The sequence below is a fragment of the Micropterus salmoides genome, unplaced genomic scaffold (assembly GCF_014851395.1).
Source record: "Micropterus salmoides isolate LMB-PRFRI ecotype aquatic unplaced genomic scaffold, ASM1485139v1 Ms_hic_scaffold_12, whole genome shotgun sequence".
NCBI classification, from domain to species: Eukaryota; Metazoa; Chordata; class Actinopteri; order Centrarchiformes; family Centrarchidae; genus Micropterus; species Micropterus salmoides.
Window position 1 is genome coordinate 17,371,946 of NW_024040263.1, and position 14,495 is coordinate 17,386,440.

The 14,495-nt window shown below is 39.9% G+C and overlaps 1 protein-coding gene across 1 annotated transcript in view; it reads right to left on the reverse strand.

The window, feature by feature from the left end:
* Positions 1 to 14,495, reverse strand: part of usp43a (ubiquitin specific peptidase 43a) — a 146,711-nt gene that overhangs the window by 71,883 nt on the left and 60,333 nt on the right. Inside the window, exon 6 of the mRNA XM_038713771.1 lies at positions 11,162 to 11,306. Coding sequence (XP_038569699.1) covers positions 11,162 to 11,306 — 145 coding nt within the window. The remainder of the gene's footprint in view (positions 1 to 11,161; positions 11,307 to 14,495) is intronic.

The following is a 14,495-nucleotide window of genomic DNA, read 5'->3' on the forward strand; positions in this document are numbered from 1 at the left end:
TACACCTCCTTTGGCACTCACTGTCCTCTCTTCCCTCGCCGTCCTCCATTTCTTCCTTTTGTTTTATCTTACTCCCCTCTCTCCCTGGCGCTCTATTCATCATCAGCACTATCGTCCACCCAACCCCCATCTCCCAACCCTCCACAATCTGGCAGTGAGGAAGTGAGAGTAGAAAAAAGAATCTGAGTAACAATTGCTACAACAGAAGATTTGAGTGTGTTTCAAATCTGTGGGAAGAGTGATGGAAAGGTTTTTGTGCCTGGGAGGACACACTGTGCTGTTATATATATATTCTTACAACTTTTTTTCCCTTATTAGTCACCTAGAGACAGTTAGAACTACAGTAAGCTTTCACACAGACGCATGCACAGTTACAGAGTCTCAAATCAAAGATCCCTTAACGCCACACGGAACTGCAACTTCTTTCTTGCGAGACGTGTGAGGAAAGTATCTGCTAACAGTGGTAAGGCACCAGTGGTTCAGTACGAAGTGGAGCTATTGAATAACAAAATTTTTAGGATGTTAGAGTTAAAAAGTCCTATAGATGATGAGTATCTATAGATGATGAGTGTGTTCATCAGTTACTGTAGAACTGTGTACTTCATGGTCCCATTACTCTGCAGGAATCCAGTCATACAAAAGGCTCATTTTAAGTAGACAATCATAATTTGCTGTTGCACCATAGGCAGAAGTCTTTCAACACTCAGAGTTGTGTTATTTTCCCAGAACAGTTCTGTTTGTTCATTACAGAGTAAAAATAGTGTGTGACAAGAGTAAAGAGGATTTTGGCCACATACTGACTGGAACTGACACTCCTCCTGAGTGGTTCAAGACCAAATGAGTGACCCCTGCAATCCACACACTGGACTAAAAATAACCAGGGGGCCATGGGTTTAGCCCCGGACGAATCAGAGGTCCTGGAAGCAAACAGCCATCTGACTACAAATGCCCCAGTTGACAGAAAAGCACCTGAGCTTTCTGCCAACAGCAAAATGACAGATTAGGGAGGCGGCAGGGGAGGAACTGAATACACCTGATGCTGCCTTCTCCTCTTCTCTTTCTTTCACTGGTGGAGGAAGTATTCATATCCTTTACTTAAGTAAAAGTTCTAACAGCACACTGCAAAAAATACTCAGTTACAAGTAAAATTCCTGCACTGAAAATGTTACTTAAGTAGTAAAAGTATTTTAGTATATGGAGGAAAATGTACTTAAAGTATCAAAAGTAAAAGTACTCAATGCAGTAAAATGGCCCCTGAGAGTGTTACTATTATATCATATACTATATTATATAATATCATTCAATTATTATTACTCATGCATTAATGTAAAAGCTTACTGTTGTAGTTAGTTGAGGTGGAGCTGATTTGAACTATTTTGTATGGGACTGAAAATAATTATTTTCATTATAAATGAAATTGCTGATTTTTTCTGACATACTTGATTATTTTGGTTTGTAACAATTTTGAAAATAGTGCTAAATGCTGTCACAATTACCCAGAGCCCAAAGTGACACCTACACAATGCTTGTTTTGTCCAATCAACTGCAACAAATTAAAAAATATTAAAAATAAATTTAAATAAATAAAAGGTAAAGCAGTAAACCCTGGAAGCATGCAAAGTGAAGTTTTATAAACTAGATTTGGGAACTCAGAAGGCCACGTCTCAAACTCATCCAATTTCCACACACCTAGTACTTAAAGCACACCTTCTCCATTCACCTCCCCTCGTCTCGGCTTTCTCATCCCTCCCACCCAAATCCCTTTCTTTTCTCTCTCTCTCCCTCTGCTCCCTTCCCTCTCTTTGTCTGCATACAGGAACCGGGGGGGTTCCACACGTCCGCGAACTAAGAGACGGCTCCCCCACCCCGAGTCTCGACTCCACCGGTTCTCATACACCTTCTCGCCAGTAGATACCGCTCTGCTCTTCACTCACGCATCCATCGGCGCGGATCCGACTCCTCCCCTTCATCCCCCACCTGTCTTCCCCTCAACCCTTCATCCATCACACCTCGACCCCTACCCCTCATTCCTCGACCCTCTCCCCCATCCCTACATCCCTCAGCCCACCCTTCCGGCACTCGATCCGTACTCTTCATACAATCTATCTCGGCTCAATTACAAGCAATAAACCATTGTTAACCTTCTACGTTCGTAGGCGTGGTCTTTGTTAGTGAAATGACAATTATCAAAAAAGTTGCCCATTTATTTTCTGTGAATCAATTAATTGATTAACCATTTCAGCAGTACTTTTGAAACATTTTCATATGTTTTCTGTGTAAATGCTTTGTAAAGTAACTAGTAACTAAAGCTATCAAATAATTGTAGTGATGTAAAAAGTACAATATCTACCTCTGAAATGTAGTAGAGTAGAAGTATGACGTGGCATCAAAAGAAAATACTAAAGTAAAGTATGAATACCTCAAATTTGTACCTAAGTACAGTACCTGACTAAATGTACTCAGTACTTTCTCTTTACCTTCTTCTCCACCACCTACACCCAGTTAATCTTTCCACTGTTCTCTTTTTGTCACCCCGTTTTGTTATAAGAAGGCATAATATTGTGTCTACAATCGCCACAGAACCCCTGCTGCCTCCTCATATTGCACACAAGATAAACAGGTTGCTTTCATTGAAATTGCCCTTGGTATTTTGCACTTAGTTACATCATGTCTAAAATATTAGTCCAGCAACATACCCAGCTAAAGTTCTCAACCACAGTGCTGAAATATCAGTTGTTTATATCTATGAATAAATAAGATAAACATGGAAAACTGTATGACCAAACGTTGCAGTCATTAAATGAGAAGCGGAGAAGAGGACAAAATGATAGATAACAGAGTAGGCCTCTTAGGCCAAGTGTCTTCTGCCTTGCTGACGGGTCCCAACACAATTAAGATTTGTTGCGAGTTATACTGTAGGTTTAGTTTTAATAGGCTTGTGGGCAGAGGAAGCTTTCAAGTTAGCATTCTTACAGGCATTTATGCACCATTTGTGTTGCTCTTCATAAGGCAGCTGAGCTGAGTGTAGCTATTATTTCCCAGATGATTTGAGAACACATTCCAGAGGCAGTCGTGATGATCAGAGCACCAAGTGTAGACACACCAAATTTCCTTCTGCCTTCATTCTCTTCAGGTTATTTTAAATGATGAAACCTACTGCAGGGGCAAGAGTTCCCCTGTGAATGTTCCTGGAATATTTTTGCTTTTCTGCACTGAGTTTGCTTTAGGCGGCCTGTAATTACCTTAATGGAACTGCACAGGGAGTGTACTTTGCAGGGTTTCATTTGCATGTGTGATGTCTTTGTCTCAGTGTGAGTCGATTTATGTAAGTTCATGAGCACACACGTGGCAGTGTGTTCATATGTTTAACAATCTTCCTATCACATAAAAAAAAGTCCATTCTATTACATTATATATTTTTGTTTCAGTTCAAAACTTAAAATGATGCCTATTAGCAGATCAGTTTAAACCAATTTTCACCAATGGTTTTATGTCCCCATGCCCAAAGTTATGTTTTCTGCTACAAGGTAAAGAGGCAGAGTCAGGAGTTGATAGAGATCAAAAACAGAGAATAAAGAGAGTTAATATAATGTATTAGATTTCAGTTGTTTCTCTTCAGGTTGTTTTCCCACCTTTGTTTTTGCATGTTATCACCCACCTCTCTTTTCCCTCATTTCCTGTCCACTCTGCACTGTGCTATCTACTAAAGGCAAAAAAAATTACTATTAGTAACTTTTTTTGCCATAAGTCCCATGCATTATACATTGTTTCCATTCTATGATCCAGCTAATGTCGCGAACACTCAAAAGATAATGATACGGATTGTGTGGGACTGTGGGAAGTGATATGTCTATTGTGCTGATTACATAATGAGGACAGTAAGTGTGTGTGTGCGCACGTGTGTGTGTGTACTCATGCAGAAGTAATATGTCCACTGTAAGAAGTGGTTTGATGGCAATGACACATTGGCTTATCCTCAGCTCAACAGTTCACCGTGACAGGATCTTAACACTCTCTGGAGAGAACGGTTTTCAGAGCCACACTATAGTAAGAATGTGTAAGTGAGAAGGAGGGGAGAGAATGAAAGAAAGACTTTGATTACTGCATTTATCTTCAAATGTAGATGCTGTTTGTGTGACTCCACTCCAGATAGACAGATAGATCCCTTTATCCCCATTTAGAAATCCCTTTTCCTACCAACTTTCCTCTCTACTCTCTTTTTTAGCAAACAAAATACAGACACTCTCTCTCTCTCGCTCGCCTATCTACACGCAACCCCCACAATCCACTCTGCTCCAATCTTGATTGACTTCTCCATTATCCAGGAGACACATGGCTCAGCCTGGCCTCTACTTTTTAATTTCAAGGTCACCAAGTGAACATCACACAAAGTTAGCGTGCTAAGCTTTCTCTGAGCTTCTGTTCAGTGTGGAGTATTTTTCCTTTTTCAGCATTACGGAGCTTTACCACTCTATTTATGTGCAAATTGCCTGGATTGTTGAGGGTGAAATAAGATGCTATTGTGGAGCTTTGGACCTAATTGATTTTTCAGTGTTTTCCATCATAAGACCTCCCGCTGCCATTTCCTCTAAATGTGAAACCTCATTATTGTACCTGGGAGCGGCACTGATTCAATATCCCGGAGAACGTTTACGGATAAAGTCAGGGAAGTCCAGCTCCCATAAACTAAAATACACAGCAGGTTATGATGACAGAGGAATTCCCAGCATGTGATAAACTGTCTCCAGCATAAGTGCCTACAAAAAATGACAGTTACTTTACTCTGTGTTGAGGTTTACTTTCTCTATGCTTTTTCTCATGATGAAATGAATGACTAACTCATTGTTCATTGGTTTATATCAAACTCACCCATGCAGTACACACTATGGTGGATAGGTGGATCCCAAAGCGTTACCCTGCTCCTTCCTCTCCTTCCCTTTCTCATTATCACATTGCTTCTACCAGCAGTGATGTGGAGGAGGACACAAAAAAAGAACGAAAAATGACAAGCCAAGTATCAGGGGCAAAATCGAGGCCATTTGGACAAAAACACAACGCCTCAATGTCTACTCTGGTATAAGAATTAAACAAATTATATGTATATATTTTAAATATTTGCCATGCTTTTACATATATATATACACACATATATACACAGCCCAACACTTTGTCCCGACTAAAATATCTCAACAAGTATTCTCGACAAGTATTACATGGATTGCCGAAGTTAGGTGTAGACATTCATGGCCTATGGCGAATGAAACCTGCTGACTTTGGCGGTGCCTTGACTTTTCTTCTAGTGTCACCATAATGTTCAAATGGTTTTGAGTGAAATGTCTTTACAACTTTTGGCTAGAATGCCTTGACATTTAGTTCAGACATTCTTGTTCCCCTCAGAATAAATCAGCACAACTTTGGTGAGCCCCTGACTTTTCCTGCATGGCTACCAGCAGGTCAAAATGTCAGACCTGCTAAATATTTCCTGCTTCACATCAGTATGTTAACAGTGTCACTGTGAGCAGTTTGAATGCTGATGATAGCTGTACTCAAAGCATCATTGTGCCTGAAACAGCCTCACAAAGCCACTGGCATGACTGTAGATTCTAGTCTTGTTTACATTCTGTTCAGACTGAAAATAGCACGGTGTTATAAAATGAAAAGGGATGTGTTGGTGTCGACATATTACAGGGAGTAGAGGAAAATATGAGTTGCAATCCAGGTAACAGATCCATTAGTCTGATGTCTTATTTATACTACGAGACAGGATTTATGAATTCTGTGAAGTCATAACATTGATATTCATTTTTTTCTCTGGTTCAACGCTTTATAAGTGGAAATACACTGTTATGGTTACAAAGTAATCTTCCATATCTGACTGGCTGCATCAGTGCTCTGCTGGATGACTAATGTTATTGTAACTTTGGCATTGCAGTGAGTTCAGTCCGCTAAATTTGAAAAGCCCTCTTGCTTGTGGAGAATACATGTATGTTTCAGCAGCAGCAGCCTGTTTTGTATCCTCTACTACTGGAGCAGCAATAACATGGTGGCAAAAATGTCATTTTCAGGATCACAAAGTAAAAGGAGGAGGTAAAGCGGGCAAGGAGGTGTGAAGATGAACCACATATCACGGTAGAAAATCACTTGTCATTGCATGTTCAAATTCTGCTGTGTTAATTTACCTTATTCCCGTTTCACTTCTCCCTGTCACCTCCCTACTGTTAAAAGCACTTTTTCAGCCCGTACACCCTCGTCTCTCTCCCAGTCTGAAGAGGACAGTACATGAAGTGCATTTCTGAGCAGAGTTGTGCCATGCAGCTTCTACTGTTTTAAAGTCACCATACAACTGTCAAGTGACCAACAAATTGTCATGCTGTGGTGGTTTTAAAGAGAGATAAAGTCAGTCCTGGGTAGGAGGACATTGGTATGTGACGCCTTCTTGCTTTCAGACTGAGGAAACTAAAATTATTTGCCACATACTGATCTAACTGCTCTGAGAACACATTAAGGCTAATTTCCCAGGTTAAAGAGGTGGTATTATGCTTTTTTGGCTTTTCCCCCTCTCCTTTATTGAGTTATATATCTTTTTTGTGCATGTAACAAGTTTGCAAAGTGAAAAAGCCCAAAGTCCAGCCCAAAGGGAGTTCCCATCTCCCACAGAAAGCTCTGCTCTGAACCGTTTGAAAACAGCCCTTTACTTGTGACGTCACAATGAAAGCGTGTCATAAAGCTTGCCAAGCAGCTTGCGGGGGTCAGGCACGCCCTCAAACCAAGCTAGTCTGAGTGGAGTCCCTTTGACTCCACTCGCCTTTGTCTGGTTTTCCATTGTAGAAATGTTGCACCTGTACCTGCTTCCAGGTACTTTTTTTTCATAACACCTCACCTCCGTCGAGGTTCCAAGCGAGCTGAGGGATACTAAAATGAAAACACGACAGACTGCTGATTGGTCAGAGAGAATCGTCACTATTCACTGCATCATCATTGCGTTCACCAGACAGAGGCCAGCAACAGAAAGTTTTATATTTTACAGTTTTCGTATGGAATTTCATCACTAAATCCACTTCTGAGAAGTTTTTAGGTGAGAAATCAGCTGTGTAGATTTCGAATGTTGACAGTTTTACGAGAAGTGATGGCGGAACAAAAATGTGCTTGTATATTTTCGGAGTTGAGGAGCTCCGCAAGTGGCTGCGAGGGAAGCCTGTGCCAACCCACGGGAAGAGTGTGTGAGGCCGGCCAGCCGCCCGCTCACAGAGCCCTCTGCTCCCGCCGTCACACAGACCGCTGCAGCAACAACGGCAGAGGAAAACACAGCTGGAAGGTTTTCATACCGCTTATCTGTCTTTACATTCTGAGTAATGTTGAAACGTTTTAACTTTAAAAAGCTGTGTGGATCGCTGGTGTGTGTGTCGCATTGAACATTATGTTGCGGCAGTTGTGTGTGGCGTCGCTATGACGACAAGCTACGTACTATCTCTGGGTACTATCTGCAATGGAAAACGGAGCAGGGCCAAGTAGAGTCGAGTCTATCGATTTGTGCTATGGTAGCATTTTTCGGCAAGGCAGCATAGATCGTCAGAACACCGGCAACAGTTCAACGTTTAGTCCTGATGGTAAGATGTGGAACAATGATGTTGTGTGGTTGTGGACTTGTGAGTAACTTATACCATCTGCTAGGTTACGGTCGCAGTCTGAAGCAGCTTTGCTTTGGATCACATTACCTTGTTTCTTACGACCCGTCCTTCTCTGCTTCTGATTGGCTAGTAGTCTTTACCTGGGAACTGCACATGTGCAACTCCCAACAAAAATTTTATACAAGTAAGATGCATCACTCTGTAGCTCAAGAGTGGAGCGTACAACACATAGGGTGAAAAGAGGAGCTGTGAAAGCTGTCACACAAATCCAATTTAACGTGAACTTAACGTGATTTCCATATTATTTAGAAAAACACATTACCTGAGATTTTCTAAATTATATGGAAATCAATTGGTTTAACACATTACCTGAGATAAACCCATCTTCCCATCTTCCCACATTTTTGGTTCTACAGGCTTTCAATCTGGTCAGCCATCATGGCAGCAGTAGGTTTTACTTTTTCACAGAAGCTGCAAAAACAAACTACATGACGGACTGTCAGTAGCAATACTGTAACAGAAGGATTGATTAGTCTGAGGAAGAGACCTCTGGCACTAACTGATATATGTGATGAAGACCAAATCAAACAACTAGTCCCCACAATATACAAAAACATTGATGTGGCTTGTGTGAAAAGACATTTGCTGTATTGCAATCACTACCTATTTACTATCTATCACACTACACACTGCATTCAACCTCAATATAGTGTAAAATACACGATATAGCAATTTCCCCTCTAAAATTCACACATAGCAACTAAATAAGAGATGGAACAAGGGCCGGAAAACATTAAAAAAATGGGACATTATGCTTCTGACATGTGTAAATATCTTCAGAGACCAGAGTGAAATTACTCTTAATTGCCAAAATGTGGTGATTTCTCACAGTTCTAGATAAATTAATCATTTGTAGGAGCTCATCCTGGTGAGACGAGACTCAAGCAAACTTTTTGTTTTGGATGATGTGATGCACCAGGCAGGCATTCAGACATGGCCGTTATTTAATTAAATTTGCGTGGGTGCTATCATGCATAAAGAAACAGAATGAAAAGGAGGAATACAAAGCACACTGCAGACACCAAAGTAAAATGTCTGCCTGTGAAATATGCTTACAGGTTACCTGAGCACTTGAGTACTTTATATTATGTACAGTATAATATACTTACAGCAGAGAGACTATATAGAGACTACTACTAAATTGGCAAAGTGATGCCTCCTTAAGCCCCAGAGTAACTATGACCTTACACAACCTTGGTAACCATAGTAACATACGGATATAAGTTTGTGAAGTGTCAAACCTGGTGTGACAATTACCAAAGCAGTCTTTATACAATGAAAACTGTCAACAGTCAAACCAAAAGACACAAAAAGACATATTTAATCATGCTCATCATGCTAAATGTATTAAAATATGTTCCTAATGCCACAATGTCTACATACTGTTTAACGCAACTATCCGCCCAACTAAGACAAAATTATGCAGAAAATACTGCCATACATCATTTTTTATCTCTTGCAGCTGTAAGGCCTGTGTAAATCCACATGCTACACTTCATAAAATGTGACATAAATCCAATTGAATGAAGTTATGATATCCTGGAATCTGGTTGGCTATGATCTTATGAATTATTCCGATGTAAGGACCATTCACATTTTCATCAGATCGCTCACGAGTCAAATTTCCCAGTGAGCACTTAAGTGTGATTCATTACAAGTATATTTCTGTGTGTGTGTGTGTGTGTGTGTGTGTGTGTGTGAGTTGTGTGTTCTCTGCAAGGTTTCCTCTTGAGAGCCGTGTATTTATGAGACTCTCCAGTGTATTTCTAATGGATTCATTACCTACTTGACTTACACAGTAGGTGTTTGTGTGTTTTTGTTCATGCATGCTTGTGTTAGCACGTGTGTTTCTGTGTGAGACTGTGAGTGGAAGCATACTGTATGCTTGCTCCCTCTCTCGGGACTATGACATTATTTTTACTTTTTGAAGTGACAATAGAAATGCCTCCTGTTGAGAAAGTGAAGAGTCTTAATTTTTCATGAGCACTTCGAGCACATGTGTGAATTATTGATGTCAATCTTCTTCAGAGTTAAGAAAAACCCCTATAAAGGCTTCATTCAGAAGTAAGTTGGTGGTTGGTGAACCATAACTTGCCTAACTGGCAACCGTCGTAGATTGCAATTGATGACCGCACGCTCACAGTAGTAATATGACTCAATTAAGCCCTTTTCACACATTAATGTTGACCTGTTAAAGTTATGTGCTGTGTTGGTTTCAGACATAGGTCACTAGTGGCAGGTGAAAAGTGACAAGTGACAGGACCGTTAGAGATAGAGCGGCGCTACAGCCCTGCTTTCCTCCTGAGCACGGTGGAAGCTCTGCTGAAGATCAGGAGTGAGTGGTAAGTAATGTCATCAGGAGAAAAGAGTGTTAAAATAAAACTTATTTGCCCTTTATAAGACGATGCGCTTCATGGCTACCTTAGCTAGCAGTGTTTGCTACAGGTTTGATGGTGCTGACTGAAATTTATGCTTAAAAATTGCTTCTGTAATTTCAATTCAAGCCTTTTAAGGCCTTTTTGTAGAAAACTGAATTCAATGCTTTGAAGGCCTGCAGATACCCTGTATTAAATCTGATGGAACCCCTTTTGTGCAAAAGAAATCCTCATTAGGCCTATATGTGATATTTATAACACTGCTGTCAGAAATAGGCAGCCCATTTAAAGGGCTAGTACAGCGATGTAGTACTGCATTTTCATAAAGATGGGCAGCAGAGCTTGTGTTATCTTTTAGGGTCAAGCTTCCACACAGATCCCACAGTTCTCACAATGCAATATAATTCAAACTCCACCCTCTGGGTCTCAAGCAGGCGGAAATGTGTTGTCTTCTTTACAGAAAGAAGTGCACGTCTCAAAGGGGCTCTAGAGAACATTCAGTGAGCAGGTTTGCTTCACAAAGCAGTAAGTGTGTGTGTGTGTGTGTGTGTGTCATTGTACTTGTCCTCATTCACATGTCAACAGTGCAATCAGCAGTGTCTTGCATGGACAAAAAGGGTTCATTTAAAGGCCGGTGATGATGCAAGGTTGACTCAACCTCATACCTGTCTCTCTACTTCATTATCGTAAGGAGACAGAGCTCTTCTGTTGCTGTTTACCTTATGAACAAAATACGAGGGGGAGCAAGGGCTGGGAAATATTCAAAAAAGGGTCATTTTACTTCTGACATGTGGAGTTATCGTCAGAGACCAGAGTGAAATGGCTCCTAATTGCCAAAATGTAGTGATATGTGAAATCTAGTTTTAGATAAATTAATCATTTGTAGGTGCTCATCCTGGTGAAACGATACTCAAACAAACTTTTTATTTAGGATATGATGCACCAAGCTGGCTACCACACATGGCCGTTATTTAATTTAATTTGCTTGGATGATGTGACCAGAAGAAAAGGAGGAATACAAAGCACATTGCAGACACTAGCCTTCTTGTCACTAAGGTAAAATGTTTGGCTGTGAAATTTGCTTATACTGCAGGTTACCTGAGTGCGGTGCAGAGCCTCCACGACTATAGAGGGGAGGAGCCTGAAAAGCGTAAACGACGTCGCTATCAGCAACTGCTGTCAGGTCATCATCATCGGAAAATGAACGCTGGAAACCCGTGGAGTACAACTCTGATAGGATGACCTGAAAAGAGACCGCAAGAGAGACACTGTGAACTTTTGTGCCTACAGACGCGCCTGAAGCAATCCTTGCAGAGCTGAACCAGATTTATTTTCCTATTTGCTGCAAACCAAATTACCCCACAAGTGACAAAAATTAATTCAACTCAAAGTGACAAAACAACAACATTGAGCCACAATGGTACAGTACCAGAACTCACTCTGAGATCACTTGCATAGATGCATGACTCACAGAAATAAAGCAACAAAGTTACTGTACGCAGGCAACCTCAGAAAGGAATTTAAAAAACTAGGGACATTTGTAATCAGCTCAAAAGAAATCAAAGTGAACCCTAAAGGTTGCTGCTTTAAATCTTTATAAATAAATAATAAAATGCAGCTTCTACAAGACTAAAGGAAATTTCTTAAACAAGCACAAAAGCCACAACTTGGCAAATGAAATACATGAAAATTCAAAACATGAACATCTGCAAAGGGAATGATATTAAGGACGAGTTTCTTTTTAGAATTTATCTATCAGAGATGTGGATTTCCTAGTTTCATGTTTTAGTCAAGCTGTTCAGAGCCCCGACAGTGAAAGAGAAAAATTGTATCAAGTGAGAAGAGCTGTGAAATTCTCACTGCTGTATATTTTGTGCTTGTAAGAATTTGAAGTGCAGACTGTATTTGAAGTGTGGGCTTCTTTATTTGTGTCTCTTATACCATGACCACAGATAATACTTACTTGTGATTGACAGGCAGGTGCCCTGTTAAATGATTTCAAAGTGCCAAATCTGTGTGAAAGGATTATTAAACTGCAGGTAACCACAGCAACAGTACTCTTAGGTATGTTAACTTTCACTTGTGAAACAGACTGAACCATGAGTTTAATTTACTAAAAAAGTAAAAGTTTTAATAATGGATGATGACAAAATGTGACAAGTGGCTTTGGTATGTTGGACTTGTCTATGGGCAGCCTTTTATTTTTGTATGTTAGAAAAACAACTTCATCATGTTTCAGTATATCTGTAAATGTTGAAAACATGCTGTATTAGTTCTTAAATAGAGAAAAGAATAGAAGACATGAAAAGGATGTAAGACAATTAATATCACAGCTGAAAACTGGCTCAGGAACTTAGTAGATGCTTAGATGAGGGAGACACTGAAAACATGAATGTGGTACAACAAAGAAATTTAGTATGGAGGTCCAACATACACACACACACACACACACACACACACACACACACTTTTATTATACTCTAATCAAATATTCTTCAAAGACAATTTACAGGGTGGGAGATAAGGATACAGATAAAAGGCAAAAAACAAACTGTTCCGTGGCTTTCTGAAGTTATCACATAGTGTGTGTGTGTGTGTGTCTGAGCACTCCCTGTTGGGTTCGGTCAGACCAGAAATTCCTCTGTCCGATGACTTGCTTTTGCCAAAGCCGCAGGCAAAGAAGTGAAAACCACCATCACAGTGGTTACACATACATCCGTTTTTGTCCTCACCTGCCCTTTTGTACTTTATTTCCATTTATGCTCCAATACTTTGTGCAAACTCTGAGTTTTGCTGGTAGGTATTCAATGTAGAACCAATAAGGGCGATAAAAGGTGTCCGTTTTCCTACCCTAACAAATACAATCAAACTAACAGAGGAGAAAAACCTAAGAAGCATCCAAGAAAGGTTTGTGAAGGAAGCCTTGGTGTAGCTTTTCCTCAGAGGGCACTGAGACAAGAGAAGGGACTGAGGGCAGACACGGATGTTGGTCAGGTTGGCACAATATAACTATTGGAGTAAGCTACTATTACATTTACTCTACTTAAATAATGGAATATTGTCTTGGAACTGTGGACATTTCTATGTATTTTTTTAACTATTTCTAAACACAAGCATGGGACGAGCTCACCTGCAGTCATATGTCATGAGCCTGTGTCGATGTGTTTGTTCCGCACTGTGGGTTTAATTAAGCAAAGTGTCTAAACTTTCACACAGGCCCGAGTAAGAAAAAGTAAATAAAAACACATGTGTGAGTAGACCATAGGAGAAGCAACAGCTTAACGAAAATATAATAATGATAAAAAATATAATATAATATATAAAGAAAATCTCACCCTGTGAACTGATATTAATTTCCTCACCAGGAAACCAGGGAAACTTAGTAATTAAATTAAATAATTAAAATAATTAAATTTCCTGTTTAATTGTACAAGTATAATTAAATTTCCTGTTTAATTGTACAAGTATCCTAAAAGCTTCCATTTCCAAACTATTTTATTATGCACAGCCACCCACACAACTAATTTAGGGTCTATTAGCTGAATGAAAAAAGGTGTCTACCCCATAGAAAACCACAAAACATCAAACTGAAGAACTGTGACGCATCAATCCTGACATAAAGACAAAAAGAAATCATCATCACATCCTTCTCTCAACTAGGAACATTATTACACTATTATTACAAAAAGATTGGCCTCCTTTACTAGACAATGTATATCAGAAAACATTTATGGTACTTCTAATTGTGGCACAAATGCATTTTGACAGGTAAATTTGTTCTATAATGATAGTGGAACCATACATCCATGAATCAAGACAAAAAATGTATTTTCTTTTTCATGGACTATTTTGAGTCTTTGCAACTCCTTTATTTTCCTAAGAAAGATCCAGCAGTATTCATCATCTTTTGTAGGGCAGGTGGAAGACTGATAAACATACGCCTCTGGAACCTTTCTCTTTACCCTTGCTCATGGTGTACACATGCATTCAGGTGTTACCCTGCTATAATAGAGAATTCTATTTGATATTTTTGATATAATTTAGACACTCTGATGAAGCACAGAATTGATCGGGACAGCTGCTTTACTCCAAACAGTTTCACTGTATGAACCTGGACTGTGTGTGAGTCCTTTTGGACGTGTAGAACACAGAACATAAATTAACATTAGATCCTGACCGATCCTGTCGTGGTTTCGGGAGATTTTAATAATCAGTTAAGTTACTCTGCTGCCTAATTGACTCTAGAGTGCAAGATAGGGCCCTTAGTGTTACTAATAACATTGATGATGGCTCAGTTCCATTAAATGTCCGACTTAACCATGTCACTTAGCCAGCATGCACAATACCAGAACCCTGGACACGGCTCATCTAAATGGCATGCATCCATCTCAGGGTTAAGGCTTAGGTTAGGGTAAGGTTTAGAGTAATGCAA